Here is a 23,099-nt window from a genome sequence, read left to right as displayed (position 1 = left end):
AGACGTGACAGAGTCTGGAGACGCCATGGAGAACGTTCTGCTGCCTGCAACATCCTCCAGCATGACCGGTTTGGCGGTGGGTCAGTCATGGTGTGGGGTGGCATTTCTTTGGGGGGCCGCACAGTCCTCCATGTGCTCGCCAGAGGTAGCCTGACTGCCATTAGGTACCGAGATGAGATCCTCAGACCACTTGTGAGACCATATGCTGGTGCGGTTGGCGCTGGGTTCCTCCTAATGCAAGACAATGCTAGACCTCATGTGGCTGGAGTGTGTCAGCAGTTCCTGCAAGAGGAAGGCATTGATGCTATGGACTGGCCCGCCCGTTCCCCATACCTGAATCCAATTCAGCACATCTGGGACATCATGTCTCGCTCCATCCACCAACGCCACGTAGCACCACAGACTGTCCAGGAGTTGGCGGATGCTTTAGTCCAGGTCTGGGAGGAGATCCCTCAGGAGACCATCCGCCACCTCATCAGGAGCATGCCCAGGCATTGTAGGGAGGTCATACAGGCACGTGGAGGCCACACACACTACTGAGCCTCATTTTGACTTGTTTTAAGGACATTACATCAAAGTTGGATCAGCCTGTAGTGTGGTTTTCCACTTTAATTTTGACTGTGACTCCAAATCCAGACCTCCATGGGTTGATAAATTGGATTTCCATTGATTATTTTTGTGTGATTTTGTTGTCAGCACATTCAACTATGTAAAGAAAAAAGTATTTAATAAGATTATTTCATTCATTCAGATCTAGGATGTGTTATTTTAGTGTTCCCTTTATTTTTTTGAGCAGTATATATATATATATATATATATATATATATATATATATATATATATGCGTGTGTTTGTTTACGGTACTTGCTAGATATTGGGGGCTTCTTGGGATGTGGTTTTGTATGTTTTTGTTGTAAGAGTGTGTTAGCTAGACTGCTCTAATTGTAATGGTCGCATTAGCTCCCTGCTCATTCAGCTATTTCCTTGCTAACAGACGAATCACGAATCTACAGCCATCAACATTCTGTTGTCCCTGCACATCTAATTTTCTTCCGAGTGTCTATCGTCAGAATTAACACCAATCAACTGGGATCACCGGTTGGATAATCTTTTCTTTAAAAACACAATGCAAAAGTTACGAAGTACGATCACATCTGTTACCCAACCAATTGCAGGTTGGGTAACAGTACCCAACCAAAGTGTACTGCGGTCGTACCCAACATAGCATTAGAAGGGCTCAGTTATTTGAAACTCACTCTAGTTGCCATTCAAATGTCACAGTTGTCACAGTCACTGATATTAAAAAGACATTCACCTCAAAAAATCATTTTTTCTATTAGTCTAACAGATTAATACATTCTCCTACATGTTCCTACTATCCCCGTCATAGAGCCATGCCTAAAAATAGTGGCGCCACAGCCACAGAAGCAGGTACTCATAAATCCTGGACGGTGGCCCATAGATGTGTGAGTTGATGTGTTACTCAGAGGGCCCCCATGAAAAGACACTTAGGCGCCTCTCCCAGTGCCTGCTCCTCGCACTAAAGCAACCATTAGGGCTGAGTTTAAAGGGCAGGACATTAGGCTGCTGTCGTCTAGTGTCAGTCCACCACGGGGACCGCGACGCGGTTAACTGCCTCGTAAATAAACACCACACGTGTATGTGCAGGGGGGTGGTGGTGGTGGTGGTGGGGGGGGGGCTCAGAGTCAACCACAGGTTTGGGCCAGGCTATTTTCAACGCCCCTCCACTCCCCCCTTCACCAGCCCCATTAAACCCCAGCCCCGCCAGACCAAACCATCAACCTCATAAGTCATCCACTAGACTCCAGACTGGTGGCTCCCCACTCAGTCACTCAGTCTCTCTAGCTTGTTCTCTGTCTTTCTCTCTCTCTTTCTTGCTCACTCTGTCTCTCTCTAGCTCGATCTCTGTCTCTCCCTCTCTCTAGCTTGTTCTCTGTCTCTCCCTCTTGCAGTCTCTCTCTAGCTTGTTCTCTCTCTCTCTCTCTCTCTCTCTCTCTCTCTCTTACTCTCTAGCTTGTTCTCTCTCTCTCTCCCTCTCTCGCTCTCTCTCTAGCTCGTTCTCTGTCTCACTCTCTCTCTCTCTGTGTCCCCTGGCTCTGCTCAAAAGTACTACAAGCACCGTAGTGGCGACAGCGGTGATGGAAAAACTGAGGGCTTAAAGTAGCGCTGGGGTCTATCCGTCTCTCCCTCCCTCCCTCCGTCTCTCTGTCTGTCTTCTGTGCAGCGGACCACACAGACACTCCAAACCACATCCAAGCCGTCTGGCTGTGATGAGCACATTCACACAGAGCAGTGTGGGGTAATAATCTGCCAACAGCAAAAACGACTCTCACCACTTTACTTTTCAGTTTTGGAAAGGCAAGAGCTAAAAGCAGTTTGCTGTGTCAGACAGGAGGGGTAGTTATATCGTTAGACTCCAGCAGACTTATTCTGATGCACTCATAATAGCAAATCATTACATACTATGGGATGGGACCAGTTGCTATGGAAACATGGGTTGTTTTCCGAGGATTCTCCACTGGCTGTGGTGATACAGTATTTGTCCAGATGCAGTAATTGGCATGCAAAGGCTTCTGGTTGTTTATACAGATTGCATCAGTGTTTAATCTTAATCATTTTAATCCAATCACTCATTTTTTTTCTTGATGCCATGCAAATCCAATAGAAACATGACAATATAGCCATCATTGTACCTTTCTGTGGAACAGGATTAAAAAGGAACCACACAGACACAGTATTGGGTGCCACGTCCTCTGTCAGCAATAACCCATGGCTTTGCCAGTCACAGACAACCAAGTGTGTCTCAGTCCCAGCCATTTAAAACAGCATCTACTGTTTTAATGCACCAAAAACGAGTCAAACCCCTCAATTACTCTTCATGAGGGAATGTGTTTGTGTGTGTTTGTGTGTCTGTACATTTGTATGTGTGTATATTTGTGTGTGTGTGTGTGTGCGTGCGTGTGTGTGTGAAGTCTGTGGTTTGGTAGGGTTTGGCGGTTGTGAGAAAGTGTGGTTAGAACTACGCTCACACAAATGGCGGTTTAAATGTGAGCAGACAGTCAAATTCTCATTTTAAGAAAACAACACTGTGCTACCCAATAGCCAAACCACATGATGTTTAAATCATTTTGGCTTAATTGCTTTTTAACAAGGCTACCTACTGGGTTGACATTATGCATTAACACCGTGGGTGCTGAAATTTCACAGTCTTGACAGGTCTGGCGACGTGTGGCCCTCTCAGACTCCTGATTACTTTAGACCTTATTTTTTTCCAGGCTTGATCATCACAATGTATACTAAAACTAATCATGTCCATCTCTGTTGGAAATACTGATTTAGTAGTCCGGAGGCCATGAGTGTGTTTGGCACCTGATGATCTGTTTGTAATAGTGAATATTGAATTCAAAAGATGGCATACTTTTCTCATCTTGTAAGAGTCCCGTGAGAATGGTACAGTATCTAATGGTGCATATATACTGCATGTAAAACAAGATCATGGGCCATACTGTACACCCCTTTATTAGAGACGTACCAGACAGTGGAGCATGTACTTCACTACACACCCAACATTTCAGATATAATATAACCTTTGGGGGTATGTCCCAGGGACAAGCTCATGGAGTGCACAGCATGTCTGACTGCACGTGTGTGTGTGTGCTTGTGTGTGTGTACGTGCGGGTGTGTGTGTGTGAGTTCACGAGTGTGTCCCCTGTCTGTCAGTAAAACCTTTATTTGGGTTTGTGTACATTTCTAAAATAACAATGTGCAGCATAGAAATTATAAAGTACTCAACATGTACAATATATAGTTACCAAAACCCCAAAAAGCTTTTTTAAATTGCCTTGAAAATGGCATTATATGAAATGGCATACAGAAATACACACAGGAGACGATGGAGCTGGTGAGACGTCAAAACAAAACGAATTGGGACATCCTAATATCCTGAAATTACTCACAAACAGGTCCCCAGATAGCTCACACCGCGGTCAGGAGATACTTATTTTGGAAGGACATGGTCCTAAATAGCAAGTGGAAATGAGGAGATGATGATGGACTTACATCTACTCAGCCTAAGCACCTCATTCTCTCTAAATAGCTCAGAGGAGGAGCATCAGATTCCTACTTCAAACAGGCCAAAGGAATCCAATAAATAGCACATCACAAACGAAAAACAACATCGTGAACATTTTCATCCGAACCATTAAAAGGGAGATAAACGGCGGTGGCCAGAGCCTTAAGTAAACAAACTTTGAATAAATTGCCCATTCTGGGCAGTTAAAACAATGACAACCACAATAGGGCAGCTATAAACACTGAAATGACGCAAGAGAGACAATCTGTTGCCATTACTCAATTAAGGCTAATTTCACAGCCCAAACTCACTTTTAACTTGTACTGATTAAACTGGACAAGGCCCTGGCATTATAAAACCACTGATTCTAGAGGACTGAAGTTTCTACTGGTTTTTATCTTTGCCTTCTAATAGGAGACTGATTCAGCCTTTAGATGTCTTTAGGCTAGTATGTGGACCCTCTGACCAATCAGCATTGTATGAATCATATGCAGAGAGATGGAAGAAACCAGTCGCCACATAACAAATATTCTTCCTGTCCCTTTTTGCTCCTCTTCTGACAAATCCCATCTCACAGTAGGAGGAAAACCAGATAAGGACTACAACAATTCTGATGCTAATGGTAAAAATGAACAACCTATGGACAAACTAAACAACCCTGGCAAGGAAACATTACAGTAGATTTCATTCAAGTTGAACTGACTGTCTTCCTCAAGGTAACAGCGCATTTGTACTAAACAGCAGCCATTTTCCTCTTAGACACTTCTGTTCCCCTCTAGTGAGAAAATAAATCAATTATCAACCACATTCTTCTACAATCTACTTTTAAGCTGTCTGTCTGTCGCCACAAGCAGCTAGCTGGATATGTCTACTATGCAAAAACATCTGACTCAGGGGCCTATGACAGTGTTCTCTAAGCAGAAGAAGAACCCTGGTGCTTTGATATATTGAACACCTTACTAATTACAGTATTTCAGCTAATTATACTGCTCAGATGATCCACCTGTAGTGGCAGTAGCTGATGTTTAACCAGGGGTCTGCAGTCATAACTGTCTAACAAGGGTCTCATATGCTACTGATGAAAGGAGCTAGATATGAAATAGGTACCTCTTAAACACATTACAGCAATATCCAAATAATTTCTGCTATAATTAGTCTGCCCCGAGTAGCTTCCATTTTCTGTATCTCTGTATTTCCAAGTTATTTTCTGGGGCAGGGCAAGCTGAGATGGTGTGAGTGTATTTTTTTTATCATATCTTCCTAACAGACCAACATAATTAAGTTCAGTTATATTTATGTTCATGTAGAAGTATACTTTACAAAACATGGAACGAAACCAGCTCACATCTCGAACATTCCCTGGAACGTGATGTTTCTTAACATTGAGGCAGATACAGAAAACATCACATGTTCAGACAGACCAGAACTGCATGAGGAATATCGCAACAGTAACCTACATGTATGTGCATGAACACATAATCAGTAGAGTTAAATACTGTGACCTACGCACCCACCAACACACCTAGACAAAAGATACATCTACCATTTTGCAGTGGTGTAAAGTACTTAAGTAAAAATACTTTAAAGTACTACTTTAGTCGTTTTTTGAGGTATCTGTACTTCACTTTACTATAAAAAATTGACAACTTTTACTTTTACTTCACTACATTCCTAAAGACAATAATGTACTTTTTACTCCATATGTTTTCCCTGACAACCAAAAGTACTCGTTACATTTTGAAGGCTTGGCAAACCAGGAAAAGTGTCAAATTCAAGCACTTATCAAGAGAACACTTGGTCATCCTTACTGCCTCTGGCCTGGCGGACTCACTAAGCACAAATGCATATTTTGTAAATAATGTCTGAATGTTGGAGTGTGACCCTGGCTATCCATACATTTTAAAAACAAGAAAATGGTGCAATCTGCTTTGCTTAATATAAGGAATTTAAAATGATTTATACTTTTAATTGTACTTTTGATGCTTAAGTATATTTTGGCAATTACAATTACTTTTGATGCTTATATTTAAAACCAAATACTTTTTTACTTTTACTCAAATCATATTTTACTGGCTGACTTTCACTTTTACTTGAGTAACTTTATATTAAGGTATCTATACTTTTACTCAAGTATGACAATTGGGTAATTTTTCCACCGCTGCTGCCATTTTGTCAAATACATTCCTCATCCCTTTCAGTTCATTTGAATTGTTGATAGCAAAGTATTTTGATACTAAAATGCTTGAATTAATTTGCTAGATCATCCCTGTAGCTCAGATATAGTATGTCTCCACTTAGTGGTGAAAAGTAGCCCTCCAAATCAACAGTACAGCAACTACGGAGTGTATTGGTATTGATCAGCATTGCATCCAACTACACAGTGTATTGGTATTGATCAGCATTGCATCCAACTACGCAGTGTATTGGTATTGATCAGCATTGCATCCAACTACGCAGTGTATTGGTATTGATCAGCATTGCATCCAACTACGCAGTGTATTGGTATTGATCAGCATTGCATCCAACTACGCAGTGTATTGGTATTGATCAGCATTGCATCCAACTACGCAGTGTATTGGTATTGATCAGCATTGCATCCAACTACGCAGTGTATTGGTATTGATCAATATTGCATCCAACTACACAGTGTATTGGTATTGATCAGCATTGCATCCAACTACGCAGTGTATTGAATTGATCAGCATTGAATCCAGCTATACGGAAGCAGCAATCCTAGACTATCTAACAATAAGAATAAACTATGTTAAAACTCATTCCACAAATACAGACTAAATTGGCAGCACTTACAACAAATATTTAATATATTTAGTGTGTCCATAAATAGGTAAATAGAAACATATTATAACTTAGATTTTTCTGTTTTGTATAGATAGATAGTCCAAATGATTTCTATTGGTAGTATAGTGTAATTTCATGGTTTGTCAATAATGTAAGCCAATAACCTGTTTCATTATAAAGCTTTCGGCGCCATCTTGTGGCTGAAAGGATAGAGCACACTCTAGAGAATTCTCAGATATGCCCTAACACGTAAGGCGCCAAACATAACATACACTGAGTGTACAAAACATTAATAAGAACACCTTCCTAATACTGAGTTGCCCTCAGAACAGCCTCAATTCATCAGGGCATGGACTTTACAAGGTGTCGAAAGAATTCCACAGGGATGCTGGCCAACGTTGACTCCAATGCTTCCCACAGTTGTGTCAAGTTGGCTGGATGTCCTTTGGGTGGTGGACTATTCTTGATACACACAGGAAACTGACACAAACCAGTATGCTTGGCTCCTACTACCATACCCCATTCACTTCAATATTTTGTCTTGCCCATTCACCATCTGCATGGCACACATACACAATCCATGTCTCATTTGTCTCAAGGCTTAAAAATCCTTCTTAACCCGTCTCCTCCCTTTCATCTACCCTGGTTGAAGTGGATTTAACAGGTGACATCAATAAAGGATCAAAGCTTTCACCTGATTTCACCTGGTTTTCAGAAGAGGTTAATCTCTCAATCTTCCCAATGTTGACACTTCTGTGCTCTCTCTACATTACCTCATCTCTTTATAGTCTGGAATTCCAATTGTCCGAAGATAAATTGGAAGACGACTTATAGGTAGAAAGTCAAGCTTATGAAAGATGATTAGCATTTAATATCATATACAATTGCCAATCCCAAGTCATTCAAGATGATAAGGAGGATGCTTTAGAAAAATACTCTAGGTTAGGAAGTTTGTCAAATACCACCAACTTATTTTCAGATCACAAGCTAATGGGGACAACAAAAACTATTTATGATGAGTGTACTGAATGAAAACCACAGGGATGAATTTCACATTTCCTTGCCAAAGTCACTCAAATGGTACTTTTTCAGAGTTCAATATTGGGCCTTTGTAAACAGCATTCTACACAATACCTGTGTCTTGACATGAGTTACCTGCAGATGTTGTGCTACTTCATTCATGCCAGTTCTCCAAATAATTGCATGTTAAAACTTTATTGTTGAGATTGAAACATTATTTGGTAGTGTTTCCCCATCTGCAGGGACCTGATGTATTTAGAACATTTCTCAAACAGTTTTGCATCAAATTTTAAGGGACTGAAAATACCACATCATGTAGATACACATGTCTGTTAAAAACAATATAGTTTAAATAATGACAATATTAACATATTTCTTTGTTGAAATATTGACAGACATGTTTGCATTACTTCTATGTCATTGGTTACAAGTCCAAATGTTCCCCCATACTCTGATTGATAATAAAAGACAACAATAATTCCATAAACTTTCTGATAAGATTTCAAAATATTGGAAATGATTCAAACACAAAATAATCAAATCTGAATATTTGATTATTTACAAATAAAATGCAATTTTAGCAAAATACATATAATTTCTTAATTAACATAATTATATTTATCTGTATTATAAAGTATGTAGGCTCCAAACATCCTTCACCTCTAAATCCAGAAAATACTTATATTGCGCAACATCCAGCGAGACAAAGGTCCTCAAGGTACATTTGATGGATAATGCCAATCACCATTCATTACTTTTCATACATTTTTTTCGAGACAAGCATTGCTTCATAGCAAGTTGACTGATTTGTATAATAGCTCTATCAGGGATATGTATTTGACACGTTTAACATCACCATATCAAAAGTCATCATTCATAAGAATAATGAAATAATACTGTTAGCGCAATCACACTGCTAGTCTTGGACAGTGATTGGCGCTTATACAGCAGAGGCATACAATCATTTGTTGCTCCCATATCTCAACACATTAAAAGCATGGTCAACTTTGTCAACAGAAAAATATAAACTCTCAGCAGTCCATATGTCATAATTTAGTCATTGGTATGTGCAGGCTGTTCCAAGGCCCCATCCACAGCTCCTCCTCATCCGACAGTGTGTGGTCACTGTGGGACGTCAACGTTTCTTTCGACGCCATGTTGTCCACACACGACTCCTGCTCGTCTACACAACAGTTACTCCTGCTGTTCCTGTCATGTAGGGCCTTGGCAATATTGGATTTGGACCCAATACTGTCAAGGCCCGTGATGCTGGACCCCAGGGACCCGCTGGACGGCCGGGTGTTGAGGTTAATGTCAACGGTTGAGGAAATGCCTGTAAGTGTACCTGTTCCATTTCCTGTTACTGGTTCCCCTACGCTGTTTAGAGGAAGCTTCTCTTCCTGAGTCTCAGTTAGCATGTCCAACTTTTTAAACTGTTTTCCCAAGCGGCCCGGGGAGCCCACCTTGAGATTGTTGGGGTGGCCAGGCCTCCTGGTCCGCACAATGGTCCCGTTCTGGGCGAAGTAGATGTTCCCGTTGATGTTAGCGTGGCTGTTGATGTTAGACAGGCGGTTCCTCTGGGGTTCAGGAGCGCTGTCCTCTCCTGTGGAGCTGGTCTCATACTCTCTGTCCACCACCAGCTTGATCCGCTTCCTTCTCACTCCAGGCTGAGAATAAAAGATGCAAAGAAAGATGGAGAGAGAAAGATGAGGTTAATGCGCAGATAAAATAGTATTTCCAAATATGCAAACATCATGCATCCAAACAGATCATAGATAAAAGTATGCCAATCAATGTACAAGTCATTTTAAAACTATGACAGTAACAGGATAGGAAACACACAACTCTGTAAACATGATCATAGCACTGCTACGTTATGGTCATCATATGGTGATAAGTAAATAGACACAATGTGCAATTGGTCGAAGAAACATTTCTAACACAACCAAAAAGTGTGATGGAGAGAAAATATAAAGATGCCACAAAGAGTGGTTCAACACCATTGAAAAGAGAATTCAAACCGAAGATAGAACAACCCATTCCATTTCCATGCTAGAAGTATTTTCCAAGAGATAGAGAGAGGTAGAGAGAATGAAACACTCAGGGGGAAGCACACAGTATTCTCTTCACTCCCATGCGAGAGGCCACTCCAGCCAATCTTACTTCACAGCTGACCAACTCGTCCCTCAGAAGGCTGTGGCGTTCCCATCAGACTCTGAATCGGTATCGGAGGTCTCCTCTGTGGCTCCCAACTGGGATCTACCAGCTGACCCCTGGCTACTGGCGTCAGATTTCTCAGATGGTGTAATGGCGTCCTCGTCCACCTCTGTGATGGGAGAGAGTCCTCCGAAGGTCTCCTCTGAGGCCTCTGTCAGACTGTTGCTGGAGTCTGAACAGTAGGGAGTTCCAGCATAGGGACTATGGCTGGGCCCTTCTCCAGCAGAAGATACACTGGACCTCCTGGACGGTGCTCCGTCACTCAGCTCTTCCACAGACTCTTTTCTCTCATCGGCAGTACCGCCTTCCTCCTCAGATTCTCCTTCGTCCTCCTCTTCACTCTCCTCATTGATGGTGTCCTGTGAACTGCAGGTCAGGATGGACTTGCGGCTGCCTCCAGTGGACCTGGAGCTGGTGGAGCTCCTCTCGCTGCCCGCCAGGGAGCTCTGGTCCGTCAGCTGGTTGTCCTCTGACTCGCTGACCTCTGATCCAGAGAGCTGGATCTGGCTGCCTCCGTGGTACACTGAGCTTGCCGACCCTGACTCTCCATCACTGACCCCCTCACTTCCTGGCCTGGACATCTCTGAGCCTCCAGCACTTTGTGACGATCTTATGGAAGAACCAGGCTGGGAGGCAGCACTGCTTGAGCCGCTACTACTGCCACCAACACTACCACTGCCACCGACGCTACCACTGCCACTGCCACTACCACTGCCGCTACCACTGCCACCAATGCTACCACTGCCACCAACGCTACCACTGCCACCAACGCTACCACTGCCACCAACGCTACTACTGCCACCAACGCTACCACTGCCACCAACGCTACCAACGCTACTATCACTTCCACTGATGCCAGAGGCACTACTCCTCACGCTGCCTTGTGTCCCTCCACTGGACCTTTCAGTAGCAGTGCCAGATGATTTCTTGGAAGAACGGGCAGAGGAGCCACTTTCTTTGGACTCCCCAGTCCCCTCATCGTCTTCAGACACTTCCTCTGAATCTTTCTCAGTCCCAGATCCTTTCTCTGTACTGGATTCAGTTCCTGACTTGTCAGTTCCTGACTCTTTCTCTGTCCCTGACTCTTTCCCACTATCAGATTCTTTCTCAGAATCAGATTCTTTCTCAGAATCAGAACCTTTCTCAGAATCAGAACCTTTCTCTGATCCTGATTCCTTTTCTGTCCCAGATGTTTTCTCTGAGCCTGACTCTTTCTCTGAATCAGACTCTTTTTCTGTCCCCGATTCCATTTCAGTGACAGATTCCTTCTCTGTCTCGTCACCCTCTGACTTAGATTTGCTCTCGTCATCAGAATCCTCTGGGTGCTCTTCTGGCTCCTCTTCTGAGTCCACAGTGCTTTCATTGGTATCGTCTCGGTCCAGATCCACCTTCAGGTAATCTTTGTCCTCGGTGGAAAGCGCCACACTGCTTCTCTCTGAATCCTCATCAGAACCCTTCCCACTCCCACTCCCACTGCCACTCCCACTGCCACTCCCACTCGCCTCCGGCTCACTCTCCACCGTCACGCTGATAGACACCTTGGACTTCTTCTCTTCGTCACTGGTGGCAGCTTGCGAGGCATCTTCATCCTTCTCGCTACCTGTGGCAGAGCTTCTACTAATGCTTCCCTGAGACTTCCTCCTTGCCTGCAGCCTGTTGCTCAGTTTGATGCGCTTCATTACCTTGCCCAGCCGGCTCCTGGCGGTGGACTTGGTGTCTATCGGACCATCACCGGCAGGTCCCCCCGTCAGACTCTCCTGGCTGTCGATGCGACGGGCCGACATCAGTTTGGCGTAGTCCTTGTCCTTCTTGGCGCCAAACATCTTGAACATCTTGGCTTTCTTCCAGGGGGATGGGCCTGGTTCTCCGGCTGGAACAGTCTGGTCTCCACCCTTACTGGCCGCTAGGAACTTGCTAAGCTTCATGACGGACTTCAGCCTCTTGGCAGCCGAGGAGGGTTCACGGGGTTCCTCGCCCTCCACTGGCTCTGCCTGCTCAATCTCATCCTCTGGTGGAAGGTCTCTAAATCCCACCCTCTTGCCGCCTCGACCAGTACCCCTTCCACGCCCTCTGCCTCGTCCCTGCCATAGTTACATCACTTGTGATTCAACAAGATTTTCAGCATCAACATAGTTCAGACAACATGATATAGTTGAAATTGGAACTCTGTTATTGCATTATTGTAGCTATATAGTGGGTAGTTATTATACATTGTTGATCATATCAAAGTGCTGCTACATATAGTAAAATAAGTACCTCAGACCCATGGGGGCTGTAGTACTCATCCTCCATAATCAGCTCTCCATGTTCATCATACATGGGAGAGATCAGCTTCCTGCGACTGCCATACTGAGGAAGGTCATACCTGGGAGAGAAAACAAACATTTAGAGGCAAACGGGAAACAGTTTAAAGGGCTGTTTCAACCATCATTTATTTGCCAGTATTGTGAAATCTTTTTCGAGAGGTGACAGTAACTAACAACCTCTGCCTACACCCCTAGGAACGTGAGCCACAAACACACACAAACCTCCAGTGTTATATAACTGGTGCATGGGATATTTGAAGCACTTGCTCTAACAATAATACATTTGCACATTTACTGTGTTACATGTCCATAACACATTCTTAAATCAACAGTTCCCAAGTGCATGCATAAGAGAAGGGGTCAACACTAAACTTCTGCATAATTTCATCTGTGCAAGACTATACTGGGCGATGCACAATTAAAAGACCCATATCACAAACCGCATTAGCCCCACACTGAATCTCTAAATGAGGTGCGGTGTGGGGCCAACATCAATCAGCATCAATGTCAGAGCTGAAATTACGTGCCAATTGGTGGTACTATCTGCAACCCACCTGGCATGGGTGCCAAAAGCAAGCTGCATTACACCAGTGAATCTGTGTGAAAACTGAAGGAAGCAGGTAAATGGAAAACCTTTTGAACACGTGGGGTCGCTGGGTCGGAGCTGAAGACCGCCAGAGCTAGTGATTGCTGGATTAAGAGCTTAACCCAGCTATTAAGTTGCTCTTTAAATAGAAATGGATCAAAGGCAGTCTGGGTTATCGTGATAGCAACCTCAGCAGCAGCAGCTTTAGGGACCTGCTGTCCCACAGAGTCTTCACAACACAATTACTTTAAGACTCAACGGAAGGGCTTCATCATACAAACACACTAAGCATCAATTAGAATTTTCATGGATGATGAGAGGTTATGTCACATAGTCGACGAGGCCTACGTGATCATGCAATTAAAATGTTACGTGGTCGATGATCCACTTCACACGGTTGACTAAAGTTTGATTCAAGTGTCCTCCGTCTAGCTTAACTCCCCTGAGTGTTTTAAAGAACCCCTCACTGAACACGAGAGTCCAGTGCACAACATTTGGTCAGCATCTGTTCGTATTGCTGTAAGTTCCAGCGTTTTCCTCTGGACCATATGGGCGATTTGCAGTGTACCATGCAAGCCAAAGTACGCTCCCCTCTTCCCTACTGGAGGAGACCATTACAAAGCTCTCAGGTGCCATGCTTCGCTCAAGGCTGGGCAATTGATCATAGTTGGTGGGAGTGGAATGATCTGCATAACTGGAAGGGGTCTTATGCACTATGTTACACTTAAAGGGATAGTTCTGGATTTTGGCAATGAGGCCCTTTATCTACTTCCCCAGAGTCAGATGAACTAATGGATACCATTTGTATGTCTTTGCATCCAATATGAAGGAAGTTAGAGGTAGGATCTTTCAGTGTGTGTGTGTGTGTGTGTGTGTGTGTGTGTGTGTGTGTGTGTGTGTGTGTGTACGTGTGTGTACGTGTGTGTGTGTACGTGTGTGTGTGTGTGTGTGTGTGTGTGTGTGTGTGTGTGTGTGTGTGTGTGTGTGTGTGTGTGTGTGTGTGTGTGTGTGTGTGCGTGTGTGTGTGTGTGCGTGTGTGTACGTGTGTGTGTGTGTGTGTGTGTGTGTGTGTGTGTGTGTGTGTGCGTGTGTGTGTGTGTGCGTGTGTGTACGTGTGTGTGTGTGTGTGTGTGTGTGTGTGTGTGTGTGTGTGTGTGTGTGTGTCAGGGGCTTGTGAAATGTAAGTTCATGATACATTTGTAAACTAGTCTTAATGCCATTACTTTCAGCAATTAACCAGTGGAGATCAATTAAATTCCCTGGATCAGAGCGACACTGATGAGATATGGGAGGGACAGCGGGTATTGGACTCACCCCTGGTCGTAATTATAGTATTCGTCCCTGTAGTAGTCTTGGCCTGGGTCGATGCCTGACTCCATGGAGAGCTCCTGAATTTCAGGAGAAGCACATAGAGATACATCAATAGAGAGAAAAAATTAGAAACCATTGCTGGAAACACAGCACAGCACAGTACAGAACAGCGCAGTGTGCGCATTGCAGAACTATCCTGGAGCTTTGAAAGAAGCAGTAAGGTTTCTACCTCAGGTCTCAGCAGAGATGGCCTCAGCAGTTGCTGTTGCTGCCATAGATTAGTTGGAGAGGGAGGGATAAGGAGAAACAGAGACAGAGTGTCCAGTTCACAGTTCATATTTAACTACAGATACAGCAGGATAAAGAATGAAAGCTTTTTAAGGCCATAGAGAGAGGAGAGAGGAGAGAGGAGAGTGGAGTTGGAAGAGGGTAGCGAACAAAGGTTTAAGGAGGAGATGAAGAGGTGACGGAGAATAGAGAGAAAATGAAAGACAGGATGAACAGAGTAGCCAGTCACAAGTAAATAGACAAAAGGTATAGTTGAAAAAAAGATGATAGAAAAGTTGAGAGACAGAAGAAGCCAGAAGAGAGATATGACAGATAAAGCACACTCACAGCTGCTATCAAACAAGATTGAAAATGAAGGGAGCATGCATGACACTTCTGATGCTGGGCAGGATTTGTAGGACTCAGGCTACGTCAAAAGTTGTCAAACATTGTATCAGTTAATCATTGGCTAAGCTCCTAGTAGTACTTCCATGCACCAGTAGAGAAAAAAAATGTCCCTAATGCTCATCTGTCACTTGACAGCAGACAGATTTGAAATTACAGCACCAGCAGTTTTCAAACCAAATGTAAACTGTGATGCTAATGTTAAAGTAATAAGACAACTATCTCTATGACCCCATCTAAATCTCATTCAGTGTTTTCCATCAGGTGAGCGGTAGATAAGAAGGATGGTGAATAAAGCTCCCTTGAGCATGGAAACATTTACTTGGCACACAATGCATAGCATAAAAATACATCACAATAAAAAGGCCTACCTTTCTTCCGTATCCTCGCCTGTAGGTCATGGAAAAAAGGAGGAAAGAAATAGTGCAAATAATGAGTACAACGTGACATCAAAATTCTAAGTGCATTGATATAAAAGCATATATTCTGCTGACCAGTTAAGTGATTTCAATGTTACTTACTGTGCAATTTCCTGCGTCAAGCCAATGGTTACATTTTCATTAAAAAAATAATGCATACAGAAACATTATTGTTATCTATTTGTTATGTTCTTTCTTCCATTATAACAATTTTTGGCAGATAAAATGAAAAGTTGGATCCATAAAAAGGTAGGGGAGAAAGAAATAGGAAATAACAACAAACCCTACACTTAAGTTGACATATCTAAGCAATTACCTTTCCAATAGAAACTGGGAAAATGGCACACTATTGTTTCTCGAACGCATTTGTTAGTAAAATATAAATGTATGTAAAGAAATAAATGGATTTGTTATTGTAAAAAGTCCAAACATCCTTTGACTGTGGTTAGCCTTGTGGATGTCACACCATATAACTCATATCAGATTAATTTAGACCAGGATTCAATCATTAGCGCGGTAACCTGCATTAGCCGACAAAGCTTTTTCATAGCTTTTTATTTATTTTGTTTAGGCAGTGTCGGAGGTGTAGGCTAACTGTGTTAGTGCTGTCAAATCCACAAGCGGCTCCTGGTGTTTCCTATCGTGGACATTGCCATTGGATGCACAGAGTCACATTAGTAGAAATCCCATGCAGCTGCATTACAAATTTGAAGACTGGAATGTGTGATGTTATCTACACCTCGATTAGGCAAATATAGATCCCTATTACTTCCTTGAATGATTTTACATTTGAGCGCCATTATATTTCTATAATGGCACTGTATTTCTATAGACACTTGCTTGTTCTGAACTTCTAACGTGGGTGGATATAAGGATATGGTTTCGTGGTAAAGACTATGAGCACAGCCACCTACCAATTAAACAGCTCACACGCAGTTACACCTCCGACACTGCCTAAACAAAAGCAATACAAATCCTTGTTTGTCGGCTAATCCGGGTTACGCTGATCTGATCGAATCCTGGCCTAATTGTCTAGAATTAGAGAGGCTGGATTGGAAAGCATTATTGCACCCTTTATTGAAAGCATTCTTGATGATTTACTCAAATGCACCTCACACTAGCCAACAGTTAACAAAGCATCACAGAGATTTCCCCCAGAAAAAAACATAACTGTCCCAGACATAGAGCATATCCAAAATATGCATACGGGGAGGTGTGCAACTAAAAAGTTGATGATCCCTGTCGTACGACCACACCTCCCCGTATGGGACTGGCTAGGTGGGAGTAGGGCTGATGAATGGCCTGTTGGGCTGGTGAAGTCTTTAGGAAACACCAAAACAAATGGCCCATAGGACAGATACTGTAGGCAGGGAGGAGTAGGGGGGAAGCACATCCAGATATGTCCACTTTATATAACTAATGGACAGTTAAATACTCATGTATCCGGATGTAACCAAGAGGAGGGAGTTTCTTCCTATCTTAGAGGCCATTAATTCACTGGGAGGTAATGGTTTATGATGCAGAGGTAAAGGATTGTTTTAGGATGCAGACATTTCCCCTATGATATATTATATTTGACCATACACAGACATAATGATGAGTTAGACCACACACACATGTTTAAATGATTATGTTTAAATGATTGCGTTTTCTCAATCACATGTAGTGCGTACGGCCCAATACATCACTGGGGCTAAGCTGCCTGCCATCCAGGACCTCTACACCAGGCGGTGTCAGAGGAAGGCCCTAAAAATGGTCAAAGACCCCAGCCACCCCAGTCATAGACTGTTCTCTCTACTACCGCATGACGAGCGGTACCGGAGTGCCAAGTCTAGGACAAAAAGGCTTCTCAACAGTTTTTACCCCCAAGCCATAAGACTCCTGAACAGGTAACCAAATGGTTACCTGGACTATTTGCATTAAAAGCTACTCTGTTTATCTTATATGCATAGTCACTTTAACTATACATTCATGTACATACTACCTCAATTGTCCCGACCAACCAGTGCTCCCGCACATTGGCTAACCGGGCTATCTGCATTGTGTCCCACCACCCGCCAACCCCTCTTTTTACGCTACTGCTACTCTCTGTTCATCATATATGCATAGTCACTTTAACCATACCCACATGTACATACTACCTCAATAAGCCTGACTAACCGGTGTCTGTATATAGCCTTGCTACTCTCATTTTCAAATGTCTTTTTACTGTTGTTTATTTCTTTACTTACCTACACACACACACACACACACACACACACACACACACACACACACACACACACACACACACACACACACACACACACACACACACACACACACACACACACACACACACACACACACCCACACACACACACCTTTTTTTTCTCGCACTATTGGTTAGAGCCTGTAAGTAAGCATTTCACTGTAAGGTCTACACCTGCTGTATTCGGCGCACATGACAAATACACTTTGATTTGATTTGAAATGATTGAGTTTTCTAAACTAATAATAATTTTGAGGAAGGTGATGTGATACAGTTAAAAAGTGTGTGGTGGTAGTGAACAGACTCTACTCATTACGTTTATCAAGGCACTGGATGAAAAAGTAAGAAAATAAATTGTAAAACCGAAGAGGAAGTGACACAATAATTGCCATCAAAGGAACAAAAAAATTCAAATAATCTCATCTGTTAGAAATGACAGATGTTAGGGCCAAAGAAAAAGAGCACCTGAACCAGAAAATACACTGAACAAAAATATAAATGCAACATGTAAAGTGTTGGTCCTATGTTACATGAGCTGAAATAAAATATCCCAGAACTGTTACATACTGGTGGGGTTATGGTATGGGCAGGCATTAGCTATGGACAACGCACACAATTGCATTTTATCAATGGCAATTTGAATGCACAGAAATACCGTGATGAGATCCTGATGCCCATTGTGAGGCCCATTTCTTTTAGGGCATCTGTGATCAACAGATGCATATCTGTATTCCCAGTCATGTGTAATCTATAGATTAGGACCTAATTCATTTATTTCAATTGACTGATTCCTCAAATGAACCGTAACTCAATAAAATCTTTGAAATTGTTGCACGTTGCGTTTCTATTTTTTGTTCAGTATAGTATGTGAGTTGTGGGCCTTTTCGATAGAGGAGATTAGCCCATGTGGTGAACACAGAACACACAATTAGTCCAAATTTGATCTGTTCTGGAACACCAGGGGAATGTCTGATTAAACAAATTTAACTGCTCTTGAAAGGAGACGAGATAGGAGGGACGAGAGACAAACACGGAGTGGCAGAGGGAGAAAAGACAGAGAAGAGAAGAGCTACAGGAGCCTTGAGAAGATTGATGCCGATGGTAGTCTGTCAGAGTCACATGACAATGATAAGGGATAAATGAAAGGAATAACAAGAAGGGGTTAGGCAGAGAAATGAAGCGAGAAAGAACGAGAGAGAGAGAGAGAATAAAAAGATAGAGGGCAAGAAAGAGTGTCAGACAGAAGAGAGAAGAGAGAGTGTGTGTGATGGGGTTAAGAGGAGAGGGTGACAGGTCAGGACAGCAGCGCCAGTGGTTGAGGGATTGATTGGTTGACTAATTAGCCGCTTTCAGGGAGCCGTCAGACAGCAACAGCTACTGGTTTATCATGCTACCACTGCCTACTGATGAGCCCACAGCTTCAACTACCCCTTCCCAACGTCAAACATCTAGAGAAACATCTGAACTGTGACACTCTATTCCTTCAGAGCACTTTGGAAATTCAAATGCAATGTTGTTCCCGGAAAGGTAACATTTTTCTGCAAATCATGAACAAATAGAGTGCTCTTGCATGGTTTTGAAATTAGTAAATTAGACCGCACCATTAACCCAGGATGTTGTCCTGTATAGATTTTATGGATATTCTGATCGAATGCACTGTCCTCTGTGAAGAATAAGGGCTCTCCATTCACCAGGGTACTCATGGGGAATTCAAGTCCATTAGGCTCACAATGTGAGAGTGGGCTTAGAATAAGTTTGTTTGTATGGATGAGTCATCCAGGCTCTATGCACATACTCACATCCCACTGGGCACACACTGGTTGAATCAACTTTGTTTCCACGTCATTTCTATGAAATAGAATAAACGTTGAATTGACATCTGTGCCCAGTGGGATAGATCTAGATTCAATCCCTGTGTGCTCCCTTCCATATCTCATCTCTTCACCTAATTAGCCTCTTCACCTATCTCTATTTCTAATCTGTCTGTCAATAAAAACATTGAAAATAATAGACTCTCCATCTTCCGGAATTGGATGGGAGTACAACATACAAGGAGCAAGTTTTATGCAGGTTCAGTTCAACATAGTTCTCAAGCCTTGAACACTTTAATGGAATCTATGTGGTAGAACAGGAGGTGAAGATAGAGGATGGGTGGTGACATAGAAAAGGCCAAAGGGTTATGAACTTAGGAACATGACAATATATATATTTTTTTAAATCCTCAGTTTAAGAAGTTCTGAAAACCTACGGGATCTAAGGGCCCACTTGCTGTTAGTTGTGATGACATTATAAAAGTTTGTTAGGGGAAGAAACTATGTTGTTGATGACAACACGTACAATAACATCAGACAGAAAATATCCAATAGAACACAGCATGATCATAACATGAGACATAAAGATGTAGAAAGAAAGAAAATTAATTAGGAAATAGAGCTAAGGAGGAGAGAAGTCAGCCAGTCAGAAGGTGGTGGATTGGGATGGAAAGTGATTGCTTAGTTCCTCAATCACAGAGTCTGTATTTGACTGGTTTGATTGGCTTGTCTCCTGGACCTCTGAGGTCACATTGTTAGTGCTTGGTTGGCTTGTTTCCAGATCAGAGGAGTTAGTGTTTGTGGTTGAGTTTGTTTGGACCACAGGTTCCGTGCTGGTCAGGTTTGGCTGGTTTGGTTCCTCACGGGACCCAGATCTGTTTGGTCTCCGAATTCCTTCTGGTTCCTCGGTTGCTTGGGGTTTCTTGCCGAATCGCGCCACCTTGCGATTCTTGTCTACTTGACTGTAGAGGTTGGCAACAGACTTCTCGATGTCAGCGAGGTTCTGGAGGTTTTTCAGAATACCCTTTAGCTCCTTCCTCTTCACACCGTCCTCAGGTTGGGGGGGAGGTGGAGGGGGATGGGCCCGGGAGGAGATAGGGCGGAGCGAAGACAACGGCGGCAGGGAGGTTGGGACAAACTGAACGGTGTGGCGGGGTCGCTCGAAAGTGGGGGAGAAAGGGGGCGGGAGGGGTGGGGGTGGTGGCGGAGGAGCACGATTCCGAACAGGAGGGGGAGATGGAGGGAAAGAGGGTGGGGGAGAATGATCAGGCTCAATGAAGTGAGGATTGAAGGGTGCAGTGGGAGGAGATAAGGAGGGAGGAGGAGGAGGAGGAGGAGGAGATGAGGCAGGAGGAGGAGGAGGACCAGAACGAGGCGTTTGAGAAGGAGGAGGAGGTGGAGGAGAATGAGGAGAAGGAGGTGGAGGAGAATGAGGAGAAGGAGGGGGAGGTGGCGGATTCTCAGGCGGGTCAGGGATGATCTCCACAGTGATCTCGCAGGGCTCCGCAGTGATGTAGCTGGAGACGCTGGAGCTGAATTTCCTGAGGACAGGCAGGGTGGGCCTCTGGGCCAGGGGCGGAGAGCCTTCGCCCTGGGTGATGATGATGCGGGGAGGCACATCATTCCCTATGGACAGGGGGCTGTAGGGGCTGTCCATGATGGAGAACAGGGTCTCTGCGCTCAGCTCCAGCATGTCAATGTTGTCTTGGTTCCGCAGTAGTGGAGGGGAGGTCAGGGAGCCCCTGGAGTCACGCCCTCCCCTGGGGGTCCTCTCCTGCATGGCCTGCTGTTCATACTGCCTGGCCTGCTCCCTGACAGACAGCTTGCTCTCCTCTGTGCTGCGGCTGCTCTGGACGTCATAACCCTCCAGGCTTCCTTGACCCTTCATCCCAGCTTGGAGTAGCTGCAGCTCCCACTGGGCCGGGTCCATCAGAGCCTGTCTCTTCAGCGACTCGTACCCCTCTGACCCTCCACGGAGACGAGTCCGCATGGTCCAGGCGTTCCCGGACCCTCCAGAGAGGGAGGGGGAGAAAGAGCCCCCTTTCGCCGTCCCATAGGGGCTGCTGAAGTTCCCGTCTTCTTCTTCGTCGTAGAGGGGGTTAGTGGTGGTCAGGGGGTGGTGGTCTGACAGAAAGGTGACGTTGCTCTCTGACTTGGGCAGGATGCTGTGCAGCGACCCGTTGCCACAGGAGGAGTTGGCGCGACAGGCGAAGCTGCTAAGGCATCTCTGGCGGTCGGCTTCATCGATCTCAAACCTTTTAGCCCTGTCCGATTAGGAATGTAGATGGAGGGTGGAGAAAAGAAAGATTTGAAACACAGGTGAAGGAAGGATGAAGGATGAGGAGGCAGAGGAGAAGGGATGAGGGAGATGCTATAGATCCTTCAGTCATTTTGACTCTTAGTATTATGATTATAGTTAGAAACAATATAAAAAATGTGATTCAAACTCAAAGGTAATGCAGCAGGGTAGATCATGCTTTTCTTTTCTTATTGTGGCTACAGTATCAGAGTCAATTGAAAAATGTCTCTAAATACAAAAGCTTTAATAAAGTTTTAGAATAGCAGTTCAACTGCTGACAATATTTGGACAGGCGATAAAGTATCCACTTAAAAACATCCCAAGTACATTTAATACAAGATCAAAAATCGAATCATATTTGATTTGAAGAAATCAAAGCAGTCACAGAGGTACTTCCATTTAGCATCACAGTCCACAAATATATGGAACATGTGATATCTGAAGTACCCAACACCTACCCATGTGCATCAGTCCAATCATAGCAATAATACTAAGAGGTTATGATCTTAAGTTAATGAACGTGAAACATAAACAATAACTTGTTTCTAATGGGATCAGGATAGGGATGGGTAGGGCATAAGCTATAAGCATCTAAAGATTCACCATACCTCTAAAGTTTACAAAGGGAGGATCACTTTTCCTAAACAGGTGGAAGCAAAAATTGTGTTACGCTGTAGTTAAGCCTTACCTTTATAAAGAGTATTACCTAGCATCCCTGAAATTATACCATTATATTAAAATGCAAATGCACTAACCATGTACAGTACTGTAACATCTAAGTTATTTCTGTAATAAAATATTAAGTGCATGTCAATGAAAAATATTCAAGAACAGGTGTAGGAGACTAGACGCCATCTATATCACTCTTGTTTTGCTATTTGAGCCAAGGTATAAGCATTGGGGCTACTTACTGCAGTCTGAATCCATTGAAGAGCAAATAGAGTGGAGATTAAATGAAAGACAGACAAAGACAGACAGACAGATGTTTAACAAAGTGTAACCTTATGGGAAATGGTCAAGAAGCTGAGGTAGCCATGGTCAAACTGGTTGGTTGATGAAGGCGGTGAATGAATAGCATAGAACAAGTTCTGCATACATTCAAGGTTTCTTCTAAAACTATTAACATTTCATTGCGCATTTAGGATACTATTTAGTGTGAAAGGTGGAATCCGATTGTGTCAATGGCACTCTCTCTTTTATGAGTCAAATCAAACAGCTTCACCTTGAGAGAACAGAAGGCCATGTTGAAATGGATCTGGCATCTAATTGCAAAGTCACACATTGACAATCTGAGATGGGATAGCGAACAAACGTA

General features: G+C 43.5%; 2 protein-coding genes across 2 annotated transcripts in view; both read right to left on the bottom strand.

Annotated features, from left to right (window-relative positions):
* Window positions 1-7,665: 7,665 nt before the first annotated feature.
* Window positions 7,666-23,099, bottom strand: part of LOC106577001 (protocadherin-15) — a 263,912-nt gene continuing 248,478 nt past the window's right edge. Inside the window, exons 33-37 of the mRNA XM_082964779.1 lie at window positions 15,376-15,394; window positions 14,562-14,600; window positions 14,336-14,409; window positions 12,386-12,494; window positions 7,666-9,579 (exon numbers count right to left, since the gene is read on the bottom strand). Coding sequence (XP_082820905.1) covers window positions 8,959-9,579; window positions 12,386-12,494; window positions 14,336-14,409; window positions 14,562-14,600; window positions 15,376-15,394 — 862 coding nt within the window. The 3' untranslated portion in view covers window positions 7,666-8,958. The remainder of the gene's footprint in view (window positions 9,580-12,385; window positions 12,495-14,335; window positions 14,410-14,561; window positions 14,601-15,375; window positions 15,395-23,099) is intronic.
* On the bottom strand, window positions 17,703-23,027 carry LOC145861828 (protocadherin-15-like). The gene is made up of 2 exons (XM_082965441.1): window positions 22,999-23,027; window positions 17,703-21,749 (listed from the first exon to the last, which is right to left on the bottom strand). Exons 1-2 carry the CDS (start codon window positions 23,025-23,027, stop codon window positions 20,132-20,134), a joined length of 1,647 nt encoding a protein of 548 aa, XP_082821567.1. The 3' UTR covers window positions 17,703-20,131.

The sequence above is a fragment of the Salmo salar genome, chromosome 18, assembly GCF_965601325.2.
Source record: "Salmo salar chromosome 18, fSalSal1, whole genome shotgun sequence".
NCBI lineage: Eukaryota > Metazoa > Chordata > Actinopteri > Salmoniformes > Salmonidae > Salmo > Salmo salar.
The sequence above is the reverse complement of the archived record's forward strand: the minus strand, read 5'-3'. Positions and strand labels throughout refer to the sequence as shown.